Genomic DNA, 14,509 nt, shown 5'->3' on the forward strand with positions numbered 1-14,509 from the left:
TTTTTTTTTTTTTTTTTTTTTTTGTAAACGCTGTTTATTTTTAGACGGCGAAAAAAACACAAGCCCACTGTGTACAAAGGGGATTTTCCTATGTATAGTAAACGGTTTCACATTGAAGTCCTATGAGATCATGGAATGTATCCAGTTTTTTTTTCTTTGGGTACTGATAGGATAAATAATAAATAATAAATCTTAACTTCTTGCCTAGGAATATGTAGTAAGATAGTATAATGGTATACTCCGTACTAGTATACTAGTAAATAGTAAATAGTAAATAGTGTATTACTCAGTTACTCAGGCCATAGTGGACGGAAGCCATAGGGACTAGACTGTCAGTAGCGTCTTCTCTTTTTCGCCTCTCTTCTCTTCACATTTTCTCTCTGTCTCTCTCTCTCTTTCCTTTTTTTTTTTTTTCCAATTCTTTTACTCTCCTTAGTGGTTCATCAGGTCCCTGATCCACTCCCCGCGTCTCCAGTTTTTATTGGTGTTTCCTTTGAGAGAAAGTGAAACAAGCCATATTACTTCGTCTCACACTGATGGTGGGTTCCTTTCCAAAAAAAAAAAAAAATCTTACCCTGCAAGGACGGGATAATTATCTTTGTGACATGCCATCAGATCGGACAGAAGACAACCCACATCTGTGGATTCCTGCCGGGCCTTTTGATCGGCCGCTAAACACACCCGTGTTGCACTCCCTAGAAGCTTCTGACTAACCTCAATTCTTTCTCAGTTTAACCCCTAATACTTGCTTTGTTTACCACTATACCTATCTATTTGGACTGATCGCGTCGAGATCTACTTGCGACACATCACAATCCGAGGACCCCAAGGATCGTCCAAAGCTCAATGAGAGAGCTCGCGAAGACACATTGGCCGGTTATTCAAATACCTGCCTGATCTGTCAGAAACCAACCGCTTCCATGCCTATGAAACTGCCGAAGAGCTTTACCAGGCGAAAATCGTCCGGCAACGTTCTAGAAGACGAGACCCCTCACCAATCCTCCTTTCGAGTCTTCGAGCGCCCGGGGCCTCATCGATCTATGACGGATGGAGCGGCGTTGACCAAGCCGCTGAGCGAGGGCAATGCGGTGCCATCGATGGAAGACTCCGATAACATTTTTGCCGAAAGGGAGCGACCCCTGGGTAAGAGTCGGTATGATCGCCCTTCGACCATGGATTCCCTCAGGAGACGTCTGACTGGGAATCGCGATAGTAGCTACTACGAAAGTTCTACGTCAACCCGGCTGAGCTCGTCATCCACCCTCCCATCATCGACCGAGGTTCCGCCGCCCGACGAGACTCAATCCCCGCACTCCCGAATCCATGATGTTCCAGCTCCACACCTCTCCAGTGCACTGCGCGCCGCAGGACGAACTTTCTCATTCGGTGGTCGATTCAGCAAGCCAGCACCACAGGTTCCCCGGCAACAAACACCCGATGCCCCAAAGAATCGCCCGGTGACGGGCAGCACCGACAGCACGGCCACTCCGCCCAAGCTGCCCGATACGGACTTTGCCCTCGGCTCGCAGGACGATTTCAATAAGATGTTCGATAATATGGGTACCCGAGAGGCTTCAGCAATGCGGGGTTCGTCGCCCAAACCGACGAAGGTAAGATCTGCACTCGCTCCTTCAGGCAAGAATGCAGTACTGATAGTATCGCAGTATTCCTCGTCTCCCCCGACGCATGTTCTACCCGAGTTCCAAAGTAGCAGAGCTGCTCCACCCGCTGCCATTGATACAGATCGATCGACCGCCATCGAGTCACCCCCTTACTCCTGGGATCGTCGCCCGTCCGAAGAGGGCTTGCTTCGTGGCCCGAATTCTCCACCGCTGAACCAGAGCCGCTCTACCCTCGATACCGTTGTTGGTTTCCGGAAGCCTTCGCCATCTCCCAATGAGTTTACCGCGGCTACTACGTCGCATCGATCTTTGGAGCGCCCGCAGGGAACGGAGAGAGCAGGACTGCGGAGGAGTGGGGTATATTCGCCCAAGGGGGAATCTCCACCCTTTGACGATGAAGATGCCAAAATGGTTCGTCAATCCGTCTTGTGGAGCAAGGAAAGCACTTCGCCATGGGCCGAGAGCCCATCCGGGGAAACCCCATTGATCGATAAAGGCAAAGCACCTGATTACTCTGGCCGAGTAAACTCAGAACATGATAATATGTTCCAATATCGCCGTTCGCCCGCTCCGGCTGACAGATTGGACCCTTCCATCGCGGATCACGCCCGGTTGGCTGTGCAGTATGCAGACAGTCTTCCCAAGTCGACATCTCCGGGTAACAAAGTGATGACTCCATCCCAGTTCGAGCACTATCGGCAGCAGCAAGAACTTCGACGTTCCAATAGCAATGCAACTAAGAGTGACCAAGATTCTGATAATGAGGAGTTTGACGACGAAGAGGATGAAGTGGAGAAACAACGTGAGACGGAACGCCAACGACGAAAGCAGGAGGCTCATCTCTCTGTGTATCGTCAGCAGATGATGAAAATCACAGGCCAGCAAGCACCCGTGCAATCGCTACGTCCGGTCATGAGTGGAGGTAGCAGCAGCACGCTCAATTTGCACCCCAGTCGCCTGTCTGTGCTCGGCGAGAAGTCTACCAGTGGGAAGAGCAGCGAGGAAGAGGATGACGATGTGCCGCTCGGTATTCTCGCCGCCCATGGTTTCCCCGGTCAGAACCGCCCGCCAACCCGTCTGAACAACGTTAGCTCCAATCCCAACCTCCGTGCATCTATGCAACCGTCGTATATATCATCTTCCAACTCTGTTTCGGGTGACCCCAACGGCAGCCGGGTCAGTCTGCCACCTTTCGCGAGGAACTTGCCGCGAGACCCCTATTTCGGTGCAGGCCTGGTCAACAACCCCAACCGTGAATCGTTAGCTTTTGGAGGTGGCTCGGTATATGGAGGATCTTCGTCCCCCGCAGCTCCTCCTGGAGGTCTTGTCGGTGTTATAGCAAATGAGGAGCGGGCGCGGGCGATGCGCAGAGGAAGCCCGAACACACAAGCAATGCACGAGATGGGAGGAGTACCTCGGCCATACTCGCAGCAACAGCAAAACTTCAACCCCGGGGAACAAGCTTCTATCCAGCTATCGCAGCAGATGACCAGCATGATGCAAATGCAAATGCAGTGGATGCAGCAAATGATGCAAATGCAAGGTGCACAGGGTCAACCTATGATGCAAGGTATGCCAATGCCTCCTATGATGATGCCTGGTGGAGCAATGGCCATGCCACCCATGGGCCCCCCTTCTATAGCAGGACCCCATTCCATTGGTGGTAACCCGAACCTGCGGCCGACGTCTATGCCTGCAACATCCGTTCTCAATATGCCGCCCTCACTTCCACCCCACGTTGATCAGCGCACAATGAGCATGTTGGACCCCAACATTTCAACTCGTAGGACTGGCTCGCCCATGCCCAATCTGTCCGGCAGCCCATTCCGCCCCAACACCGGATATGCTGCCTCAATCGCTCCGTCGGAGCGCAGCACCGCAGGCATGGCGCCTCGTTACCGGCCAGTATCAGTTATGCAGCCCGAATCGAACTATGCAGTGGCATCCTCAAACAAACCATTTGGGGATGAAAACCGCAACCCGTCCATGCCAATGCCTCAATCTCACATTCCGAAATCGCACCTCGCCACTGTAACCGTCCGCCCCGTTTCCCGGAGTGCTGGTCTTGGAAATGGGAAGCCTGGTTCCGACGACGACGACGAGGAAGAGGCCTGGGCTGACATGGTGAAGAAGCGCGAGAAGAAGAAGAGCAGCTGGAAGATGAAGCGATCGAACTCGTCGTTCGGAGATCTGCTGAGCGCCGTTCACTAACTCCCTGGATCTGTTCCTCTTTTTCGTCCTTCCTCACCCCGATCATGAAAGCGTACTTGCATTGCATTTGAAAAGAAATCTGTCCGCGTTACACTGTATAGCCTGCCCCTTTCTTCTCTGCATTTACATCTGCGCCTCCATTTCCTAATACCTCCGCCCCCCTCTACGACATGACATATGACGCACATACTATCAACTCAGACAAGGGCTCGCCGTGCCATTTGGATATGTCTCGACAACGCATCCCTGGCCCTCGTCTCACATCTTGTATGTCCCTCCTCGTTCCCCTGTCCCGGGTTTCCTTGCCTCATCACGTCATGGTCATTCGGGTCTGGGCAGAGGGATTTGGCATTTACAAGTATGAATACATATGCTTTCCTTGTGATTTTCTAGTTTTGACTTTTGATTTCGATCCTTGTTGTTATTTTCTTATGATATCGGCGCAGGAAGAGACATGGAGTTTATTTATCTGATAGTATTTCTACCCTTATGTTTCCATCTTTTATTGTGTTTTTGCATTGTCTTCTCTCGCCAGAGCGCCCTGCGTCTACTCGACTCCCTTAATACATTTCGGGCCCTGTGGCCGTTATATCGGCTCCATTCAAGGTTCTTTATTTCTTTTGGTTAAGTTGCGTGCTTTCTGTTGTGGGCTTGTATATCTTACTATAACGTAGATTTCCGTTGAGATGGAGTTGCTCCATACATTACGGCTAATCTATTTTGTGTCATATCACGATGATCGATTGTGTGTGTGTATAGCCTTGACTTATTTTTGGTAATTTGAGAGTCTTGGACTTCCAATTAATGAAGAAACGTGAAAAGTATTTGTTGCATGGTCGATTCCAGTGAACTGAATCATTACATGATGTCTCAGTAGCCGATAGGTCACCATCTACATTCCATTGACAAAAGTAAAAGTGTAACGTGAAAATTATGGATAAATTTTGATGCCGAAGTACCCACACTGCGTTTAATGAAGTGAGCTGAAGATGAAGAGGAAGAGGAAGATGAAGTAAAGCCTTTCTTGCCATTGATTCATGCATAAGTGTCTAGACACATCTGGGCAGAATGTTCTAGTTATATGGGTCCAACACAGTCACGTGATAATATATATCGGAGCAGTCACATGATCGATATCGATATCGATATCGAATGTATCACGATATCTTCATCCCTCAACGTCAACGTCAAACAGGTGCTAAGTGAGGGCCTAAATAACCTTTTAAAGTGTACCTTCTCACCGGAGCCCTTTTCACTGAGCATTTTGGTTATCGATAAGCACCATCAAAGGTGTATTCCCAAGGCGCGCGCGTTTGACCACCATTGCCTTGACAATTCAAAGAATTGGTAACCTATACATAGGCCTTGAAACGACGTCCGGCCTTTGATTCCTTATCAAATTCACTTCTCTACACCTTCGCGAGTTCTTGGGTACATACATAAAACCATATCATCCATACCGATAGAGGTATCCTTCACTCGAACTTCAAAACCAGCAACTTTTTTAAAGCTTTCTCGTCACTATGAATGCTCCAGATCGGTAAGTGCATGCTAAGTTCTCCAAAACCTCTGAAATCCCCTCATTTTTATTCATATTGGGCTGGTTGGGTGAAATTGGTTGTTCGTTGAACACTGGATGTTCGATATGGACCTCTCGATGCTATCATGTATTATCCCGGATCCCGGGGTAGATGGCGCCTTCCTTTCTTTTTCTCGTCAAAACGGGAAGGAGGGAAAGAACTGAAAATTGATGGTCGCGCTTTCCTCCCACTGTTGCTCCTGCCCTGGGAGGGAGCATTGCATTGTGTCTATTTCTCCCATGTCCTCCACTGTCACCATCTTTTTCCACTGTCATCTTCTGGTTTACTCGTGGACCATCATCGTCGTGTGCATTTCGACCCTCTCGTTTATCGCCATTTCCCTGTTCTATCATTCCTGTTTTTGTGCAGTCATGCCTCATAGCCCTGCCATTATCACGGCCACTGCCGCCATCGCCAGAGAGCGTGCTGGTCGCATCGGCTCGGGTCGCCATTCGCGCCACCCTCGCCCTACGCTCCCTGACGATGTTCCTGATGTGTCAGTTGAAGTAACTCACAGTATTGCGATGCTAAGGGCCGAGGCTTTCGTACCCCTTTCCTTTTGTCCTATTTCTGCATATTCAAGTCTTGCTTTTTGTGTATTAGAACCATAAGCTAACCAATGTCATGAATACAGGTATGAGGCCATCCTGCTTGCTCCTGGCGAAAGCAAGATTGATGTTGAGGTCGACACTCGTAAGTCATGCTGATCAATGTCGATCGCACAATCCCACTGACCTTATCTCTCCAGGCCTTCCTTCTGCTGCTATCTTTACCTTCCGCAAGGAAGATCACACCCTTGGCAACATGCTGCGTCACCGCCTCCTGAAGACTCCCCATGTGATCTTTGCTGCCTACCGCGTAAGCAACTTGCTACATACATCTCGTGTTCATTGGGAGGGCACTAACAATGATCCATTAGGTTCCTCACCCGCTGACTCCCGAGTTCCAGCTGCGTATTCAGACTGACGGCGATATTACCCCTCGCCAGGCTGTTGTCAACGCCTCCGAAGCTTTGATCAAGGACCTGGGTATCTTGTCTCGGGAATTTACCAAGGAGTATGAGCTCCGCAAGGCTGCCAACGCCGCCAACCAGCAGCAGCAGAGCACTGCTGAGTAAATGACTATGAGTGAGACCCTGTCACTATTCATCTTCTCTTATTAGGTCTGAAAATCTGGCGCATGGAGCATTTTTGGGCTTTTATGCCTTGCGTTTGTTTTCTCGTTTTCGAGCTGGGGATCTATGGGTGGCCCCTTTTTCGCGGGCGTGTTTCTTGTTTTGCCTTCTACTGTTTCTGAAAGCCTTCGCTAGATCATCGACTAGCTGATATCAACAAATTTACAAGCTTAAAGCTTTGAATCATCATTGACATCCATCAGCGAAGTACGTACGGAGTATTCCAGTCATACATGTAGATCCAAAAATAGCGGACCCATGACTAAGCACCTAATGGGGTTAGCGTGGGTGCCTCCGCGTCAAGCAACGGCGTCATTCGCATCCTCCTGAGAGTCAACTCCCTGGCCTTTTGCATTCGTTCTTCTCGTCAATTTCTTGTTGGCTTTTCTGCATCTATTTTGCTCATGCGAGCGTGGTTTCAGTGATGTACTCCTCGTCGAATAATTTCCTCGGGGGTGGTGCCAGTGGCCGTCCCGGCCAGGCACCATTCATGCAACAGCAACAGCAACCCCCCTATTCACAGTTCTCCCAAGGCCAGCAGCCACCATCAATGCAACAACCTCAGCAGACTGGGTTTGCTCCGCAGCCCACTGGTCTTGCTCCACAGCCGACCGGATTCGCCGGCCAGCCCTCCCCGTTCGGTAACTCACAGTTACAGCCTCAAGCCACCGGATTCCCCGCGGGACAGCTCCAGTCGCAATTCACTGGCTTCCCCGGCGCCGCGCCCCAGCAACCTCAGCAGCAGCAAGCGCAAAGCTTCCAACCACAATACACTGGGTTCCCTCCCCAGAACCAGGCGCAGCAGCCGCCTCCGGTGCCGCAGATACCTACTAGATTCAAGACCTCCACCGAGATCGCGAACTCTTTCCAAGGTGCTGCTGGCTCTGGAGCACCTCCCCAAGTGCCACCAAAGACAGGGTCAAGGATTCCAAGCATTCGGCTTTCTTTTATTACGGCGCAGGATCAGGCGAGGTTTGAGCAGCTATTCAAGTCTGCTGTTGGCGATAGCAAGACAATGGAAGGTTGGTTTCCTCGCACCTGGTTTATTACACATCCAGGCTTGTATAGTTGTACTGACTGGTCACAATAGGCGACAAAGCAAGAGATCTTTTGCTGCGCTCGAAATTAACGGGGGCTGATCTTTCCAAGATCTGGGTCTTGTCTGATACCACTAAATCCGGACAGTTGTTCTTCCCTGAATTTGCATTGGCTATGTACCTCTGCAATATTCGTCTCACTGGTCGCGACCTTCCTTCTTCACTACCCGAGACGATCAAGAACGAGGTTTCTAGCATGGTTGACATCATCTCGTTTGATGTCCCCGACGAACCAATCCAGCAACAGCGAACAAACGTCCCCAACTTCGATGCGCCTCTCTTGGAGAACAAGTCGACGCCCCCGATTGTTCAACAGCCCGTTCCGCAGCAACCCAACAATGCACAGCTCCTGTCGCAGCTGACAGCACAGCCTACTGGATTCTTCCCCCAGCAGACAGGTGCCCAGCAGCCCAATCAGACGGGTTTCCCAGGCCAGAATCAGTCCCAATTCCTTCAGGCTCAACAAACTGGGTTTATGAGTAACCCACAGGCCACTGGATATACCGGACCTCGGCCTCCAATGCCACCTATGCCTACTGGTTATGGGTCCAACCTCAGCCCCGCCCAGACCGGTGGAATGCAAGGCCTGGGTGTGCAGCCTACGGGCTTGGCAGCGCAGCCCACAGGCATGCCAGGTCAATGGGGATTCATCAACACACCCGCGCAGGGTTTGCCCAACATTGAGGCTATGAAACAGCAGCTCATGCCGCAGCCTGGCCGTGAAGGTGGTTTCAGTTCCGTTGGTCTTTCAGGAAATGCTACCGTCGCATGGGCAATCACGAAGGAGGAGAAAAAGATTTACGATGACCTTTTCCGCGCATGGGACGGTTTCCGCAAGGGTTTCATCAGTGGCGAGACCGCCATCGAGATCATGGGACAAAGTGGTCTGAATAGAAAGGACCTGGAACGGATCTGGACTCTGGCGGATCCCCATAACCGCGGCCGGCTGAACATGGATGAGTTTGCCGTGGCTATGCACATGATCTACCGTGCTCTAAACGGTTACCCCATTCCTAGCCGCCTACCACCCGAGCTTGTCCCTCCTTCTACAAGACACCTGAATGACTCTATTGGAACGGTCAAGTCTCTTCTTTCTCAGGATGCTGAAACTCGCAAGGCTACCGGGGCATTCCTGCAGCCGCAGAAGACTGGCGTAAGCTATCTTAAGGATCACTCATTCCGTGGTGGTGCAGGAGGCTCTGCTGGGGCCAGCCGCAAGGATGCGACAATGTTCAAGAACAATGACTCCGCTGGTGGCTATCGCTCAAGTGCACGCCGTCGCGTTGGTAACGAGGCTCGTACCCCGTCCCCGGCCGCCTCTGGCGCTTCAGACGAGGAGTATTCCGTGGAACAGCTGCACAAGAAGATCCGCGAGGCTAAAGTCATGATTGACGCTGCCGATTTCCAAGACGCGAACCGGGCCGAGGATGATGATGATCTAGACCGCCAGGATCGCCGGGAAGCAGAGAGTCTTATGGACCGTATTCGTCGTGTACAGGACGACCTCGATACACACCCCAATGCCGCATTCCGTCAAGTAGACAGCGGGGCAGAGCGCAGGGCCCTTCGTCGCCAACTGCAGTCATATGAAGATCAAGTTCCTCAGGTAGCATCTGACGTGCGTCGTCTTGAGCGTGAGATCGCGGACGCGAAGCTTGAGCTGTTCCGTCTCAGGGACGCCAAAGCGCACCCCGGCGGCGCCTCTAATATCGTTGGCACTGGCCCTGGTGGCACTGTAACCGAGGCAGATCGAATCAAGGCCCGGGCGCGTGCGCGTATGCAAGCCAGGGCTGCTGAGCTTGCTGGACGTCCCGCCCCTGCGACGGAAGATGACGATGGTCAAGCAGCTCGTCGTCTGGAGTCTGAGAGCACTAACGTGAAGATGGAGCGGGAGCGCAACGATACTATGACTCGCGATGTCGAGGAAAGTGTCCGTGACTTCGCTCGCAGTTTGGAGGACAGTCTCCGTGTTGAGGGCCAAACCTCCTCACGCGAGCATGAAAAGCGTCGTTGGGAAGAGGCATTGGGAGTTGAGGACGTCATTCGTGATTTCATTTACGATTTGAGCCGCAATGCGCGAACTGCAAATATTCGCAAAGAGGAGTATGTTATTCTTGTCGATCAGGAAGAGCGTTCAATACTGACAATTTATAGGCGAGAGAGACCCTCCCCGGAGGTGAGTTCTCGAGGATCCCCAGCTGCCGAATCAGCTGCGCGCCCTTCGATGCCCCAGTCCGTGGACTCGTCAACCTCTCTTCCTGGTAATACACATGCAGATCGTGTGGCGGCTGCACGAGAGCGTGCGCAGAAGCGCATTGCTGAGCGCATGGCTGCTGCTGGTTTGAAGCCAAACGATGCTACTGAGACTCTTGCGCAACGCCAGGAGCGTGAGAAAAAGGAGCGTGAAGACCGTGTCAGACGCGCCGAGGAAGAGGACGCCAAGCGGGAACAGGAGAGACAACGTCGCCTGGCTGAGGAACGCGGTGGTCCTAGTGATGCAGCTCCGAAGACTGCTGGCAAGAAACCACCTCCGGCCCCACCCACCCGCAGGGCTCGGACCGATAGTGCCGGCCAAGCCGATGTCAAGAGGGCAGAGGAGCCCATTAGAGTGGACCAGGCTGCTCGTGAGCAGGCCATCAAGGAAGAACAAGAGGTGCAGGAGGCGGAGACTAAGCGTCTAGAGTGAGTATTCCACAACTGACATAGAAAACAAAAACCAGCGCGGTTGGCTAATACATTTATAGGAGCGAGGCAAGCCAACGCGAGCTGGAATTCCAGCGTGAGAAGGATGCCCAAGCCGCTCGACTTCATGCTCTCGAGGAACAGGTCCGCCAGGGGAAGATCAAGAAGCAGGAAGAGAAACGTCGCAGGGAAGAGGCTAGCCGACAGGCCAAAGAACAGGAAGCTAGTCTTGCAGCCCAACGCGCTGAACTGGAGGCGGCCAAGGAACGTGAGCGACAACTGCAGCGTGAACTCGAGGGGCTTGACGAGTCGTCGTCTGATGACGAAGGCCCTGACGATATTACGCCTCAGTACAGCACCCCGACGCAGAGCCAGACTCTCCCTACCCCACCCCCTGTGCCCACCATAGCTATTCCTGAACCCCCCGCCCCCGAAAGCGTGCCTAGCGAAGTGAGCTCCCCAGAGAGCAGCCGTGGTGTTCCTGCTGTCACGCCCGAGGCTGAATCCAAGAACCCCTACTTCAAGAAATTGGGTCAGCCATCAGACCCCACCCCAGCGACTTCGCCGGCTGCTACGGCTCAGTCTACGAATCCCTTCCACCGCTTGACCCAGCAAGAACCCATCAAGCCCACCTTCACTGGCGCGGCCCCCCCTGGAACGCAAGACTCGCACACGCCCTGAGGAAGACGACGATTGGTCTGCTGCTGGTTCGGATTTCGATTCGTCTGATGACGAGGACGACCGCCCAACCGGCGGTAGTGCCAAACAACTTGCCAGTATCCTGTTCGGCACTATGGCGCCCCCACGTCCTCTGAGTGCCATGGACGAAGACAAGTCTGCCTCGAAATCTGCTACCCCGGTACAAGACAGCCCTGTTGCACCTCCGCCCCCACCCCCAGTAACTCTTCCTCCTGTTCCTGCTATTCCAGGCTCGGGCGATGCCATCTCCCCACCAGCGGCACCATCTGGCGTACCTCCCCCTCCCCCACCTCCGCCTCCTCCCCCAGGAGCCGGTGCTCCTTCTATGCCCCCTCCCCCACCCCCCCGGTGGGGCCCCCTCTGCTCCCCCCCCCCCTCCAGCAGGTATCCCTCCTCCACCTGCTCCCGCGGCTGCCGGTGCTGGTCGAGGTGCCCTCCTCGCGTCCATCCAGCAAGGCATGACCCTGAAGAAGACTCAAGTGAATGACCGTAGCACAAGCTCGTCAGCTGGACGTGTGCTGTGAGGATAGAATTGGAGAGCTTTTTTTTTAACTTTGTTCCTGTTTTCGGAGCACATACTGTACAGAGAGAGAGAAGACATCGTACCTACATGATTGCTGAACATGGTGACGATGTCATGGGATAATGGGAGTGTAGTTAGCTGTGCTTTTGTACTTTTCTTGGAATACTCATTTTTGTTTATTATCACCCATATATGGGCCTTACTTTGGAAGTAACCTTATCAACTGTAGGCCTCCTGCTTCCGTTTCAAGTTACATCATTCATTGAAACCGCCAATATCTGGAAGTCGATATAAGAATCCACGGTCAATGAGTTCAAAGCAATGTCACAGGCTAATTCCTGGGCACACTCATCCCCACCCATCCAAGAGACCACTCGAGACCACCAACTGGCCGCCCTGAACATCATTGTAGTCGTATATTCCCAGTATTCAGGTAGCCGTCCGACTGACTCCCAGTCAAAAGTTCCGTATAGATGACCGTCCTCTCCGACGAGAATGTTACGGGCTTTGAAGTCACAGTCCACAAAGCCCATAACCCAACCCACCCCACGAATGGGCTGGGCTTTGGGCCAAGCTCCGGGCCCACCAGGCCCATAATGGGGCCCATTAGGCCCAATTAGCACCAAACAATGCCAACGTTCTGAAATACTTAGCCTATGTCTAAGCCCCGTAGATAGCCTTGATATAGCTATTTTAAACTTATGCTCCAAATTCTGATTGCTGTAGAATCAATAGAAGACCAGAATACAGCGATTACAAGTCGGCTTATAAGTGCCAAGACCCCCTTAATGGGCTATGATGGGCTATTATGGGCCCCCATAGATGGCCCATAGATAGCCCATAGCCCACTACTGGTTGGGCCTTGGGCCCCCATTTATGGGCTTTGCGGGTGTGGTCCACACCCCATCAATCACCAGCGATACCCTCAAAATACTCCGTGATGCGCCGATCAATAGGTGAAGCCAACTTCGCAGGCAACCCCAAAAGGTCTGCAGCTGGTGGGAACTGTACCGGTCATTTTTGGAGTGTGAGGGTTTCACCTACCCATAGATGAGAATGGTAGGTTCTATATGATAAATTCATAATTGCCAAAGCTATAGTCGACTTTAGATATAAGACCGCGAGAAAACAAAAGAAAGATAGCTTGCTCGCGATAGGGGACTCAGATAGACACTATTTAATATACTCTCAAACTGCCCCTGGCCGTGAATACGTCGATGTCTGTCTGGTTCACTCAGGCGCCAAGTCGCTGTCCGTCTCTGCATTAGCAGCTACTTGCTGCATTTGCATTTTCCTGATCATCTCTGCTGCTTCGAAAGAGTACTTGCACTTCATTCGGACCACTGCACCATATCGGTACATAATCAACGGAAAGGGCATGCACACGAGAGTCATGAATGCCGGGATGGAGGACGCCCAGTGAATTCCCAAATTGTGATACATCTGCGTCGTAAATAGGGGAAATGCAGCGCCCACGACTGAGCGGAAAATGGCAGCTGCAGCCAGGACCGAGGCCGCATAGATTGTGTAAGAGTCAATCAAGTAGTTCATGATAGGCAGTATGACGAGTACACAGCCAAGTCCAAACGGTGTAGACAGGATAATACTGATAGACCAGTGGATGCTGGGGTAACTGGTCCAGGCAAAGGCGAACATGCCGATAGGGAGGGCAATACCTCCAACAATCGCAGGTGGCAGTCGAGACTCGGCCGTTGCAGATTTTGCCACGAACAGCTTCATGTATCGGCTATTGTTGTCCCAAATGGCGTATATCAGTCCAAAGATAATTCCAACGGCAATTCCCAAGAACGACAGTCCGCCGATACCTTCGCTCCAACCACGGTCTTCGTTGTACACTATGGGCATAGCGCCCATGAACATGTAGACCGTGCCGTAGATGATAGCCATATATAGTGATGCCACTAAGACGATGGGCTCGAGGAAGAGGAACACCCAGGGACGGAACAAAGCACGCTTGAAGACCTCTGACGGCTTCTTCTTCCCTTGGTTTCTTTCCAAAACGCTAACGTAGACCTTGCCGTCGGCCTTAGCCAGTTGATGTGCCCGACGTTGAAGCAGCACCGGGCCATATGTCTCAGGAATGAAAATGGTACCCACAATTCCAATTACGCCAATAAAGATTACGCAGACCCCTTGGACCCATCTCCATCCAATGTCCTCAGATACGAAGCCACCCACGATTGGGCCCAAAATAGGGCCAAGGAAGGGCGCAACACAATAGATAGTCAATGCCAAGCCACGCTGAGCAGGCGGAAAGAGATCGGCAATTGTTCCGCCAGAGTTAACAATTGGCGAGCCACCAAATGTACCGGCAAAGAATCTGAGGATGAGGAGGGTGGCCACGTTTTGGCTGCCTGCGGATCCTCCGAGAAAAGCGACCATAGCAATGTGGGACATGATCCAGAGAATCTGTCTCCCGTAAAGTTCTGATCTTGAGCTGATGTTAGCCAACGGGCTCGGTACAAAGTATGTGTGTAGGAATGCATCGTTGAGACTTACTGTCCCACAAAATATGGTTAGCTGAGTTCCTCAGTAGTATAAATGATCGATGACTTACCAAGGGACCCCATACAGCAGGGCCAATTGCAAACCCGAGCACAAAAAGAGAAAGCCCGACAGTGAAGACCTCGGTGCTGATGTCGAAGTCCTGGAAGACTTCATTTGCCGACGCCGAGTACGCAGAGGAAGTGACGGTCACTGCGAAGACTGAGAAAGTCGCAATCGCTGCAATGAACCATTTGCGGACCTCACCCCAGTTCATCGGATTGCTGGGGTCGTCTTTTTGGAACTCCACCACGAATGGATCATCCACGGTGCCCGAGCCATCGTAGGTGTGACTCTTCTCGGCCTCGCCTGCGTCAATACGAGACTTCGGCGCGATGATAGACATGTCTTGAGAG

General features: G+C 52.1%; 4 protein-coding genes across 4 annotated transcripts; 3 read left to right on the top strand and 1 right to left on the bottom strand.

The window, feature by feature from the left end:
- Positions 1–920: 920 nt before the first annotated feature.
- On the top strand, positions 921–3,833 carry N7500_000764 (uncharacterized protein; the record flags this gene model as incomplete). The annotated part of the gene is made up of 1 exon (XM_056671910.1): positions 921–3,833. The coding sequence occupies one exon, from the start codon at positions 921–923 to the stop codon at positions 3,831–3,833; it is 2,913 nt and encodes a 970-aa protein (XP_056537483.1).
- A 1,951-nt stretch (positions 3,834–5,784) lies between these two features.
- On the top strand, positions 5,785–6,530 carry N7500_000765 (DNA-directed RNA polymerase II core subunit RPB11; the record flags this gene model as incomplete). Its single annotated transcript, XM_056671911.1, has 4 exons — positions 5,785–5,909; positions 6,048–6,106; positions 6,162–6,271; positions 6,333–6,530. The coding sequence occupies 4 exons, from the start codon at positions 5,785–5,787 to the stop codon at positions 6,528–6,530; spliced, it is 492 nt and encodes a 163-aa protein (XP_056537484.1).
- Positions 6,531–7,011: 481 nt separating this feature from the next.
- On the top strand, positions 7,012–11,589 carry pan1 (actin cytoskeleton-regulatory complex protein PAN1; the record flags this gene model as incomplete). Its single annotated transcript, XM_056671912.1, has 6 exons — positions 7,012–7,609; positions 7,678–9,787; positions 9,839–10,366; positions 10,429–10,947; positions 10,979–11,264; positions 11,296–11,589. 6 exons carry the CDS (start codon positions 7,012–7,014, stop codon positions 11,587–11,589), a joined length of 4,335 nt encoding a protein of 1,444 aa, XP_056537485.1.
- A 1,229-nt stretch (positions 11,590–12,818) lies between these two features.
- N7500_000767 (MFS transporter) lies at positions 12,819–14,499 on the bottom strand (the record flags this gene model as incomplete). Its single annotated transcript, XM_056671913.1, has 2 exons — positions 12,819–14,018; positions 14,167–14,499. The coding sequence occupies 2 exons, from the start codon at positions 14,497–14,499 to the stop codon at positions 12,819–12,821; spliced, it is 1,533 nt and encodes a 510-aa protein (XP_056537486.1).
- Between the last annotated feature and the right edge of the window lie 10 nt (positions 14,500–14,509).

Source organism: Penicillium coprophilum, assembly GCF_028826855.1.
Source record: "Penicillium coprophilum strain IBT 35676 chromosome Unknown utg000001l_segment0_segment0, whole genome shotgun sequence".
In the NCBI taxonomy this organism is placed as follows: domain Eukaryota; kingdom Fungi; phylum Ascomycota; class Eurotiomycetes; order Eurotiales; family Aspergillaceae; genus Penicillium; species Penicillium coprophilum.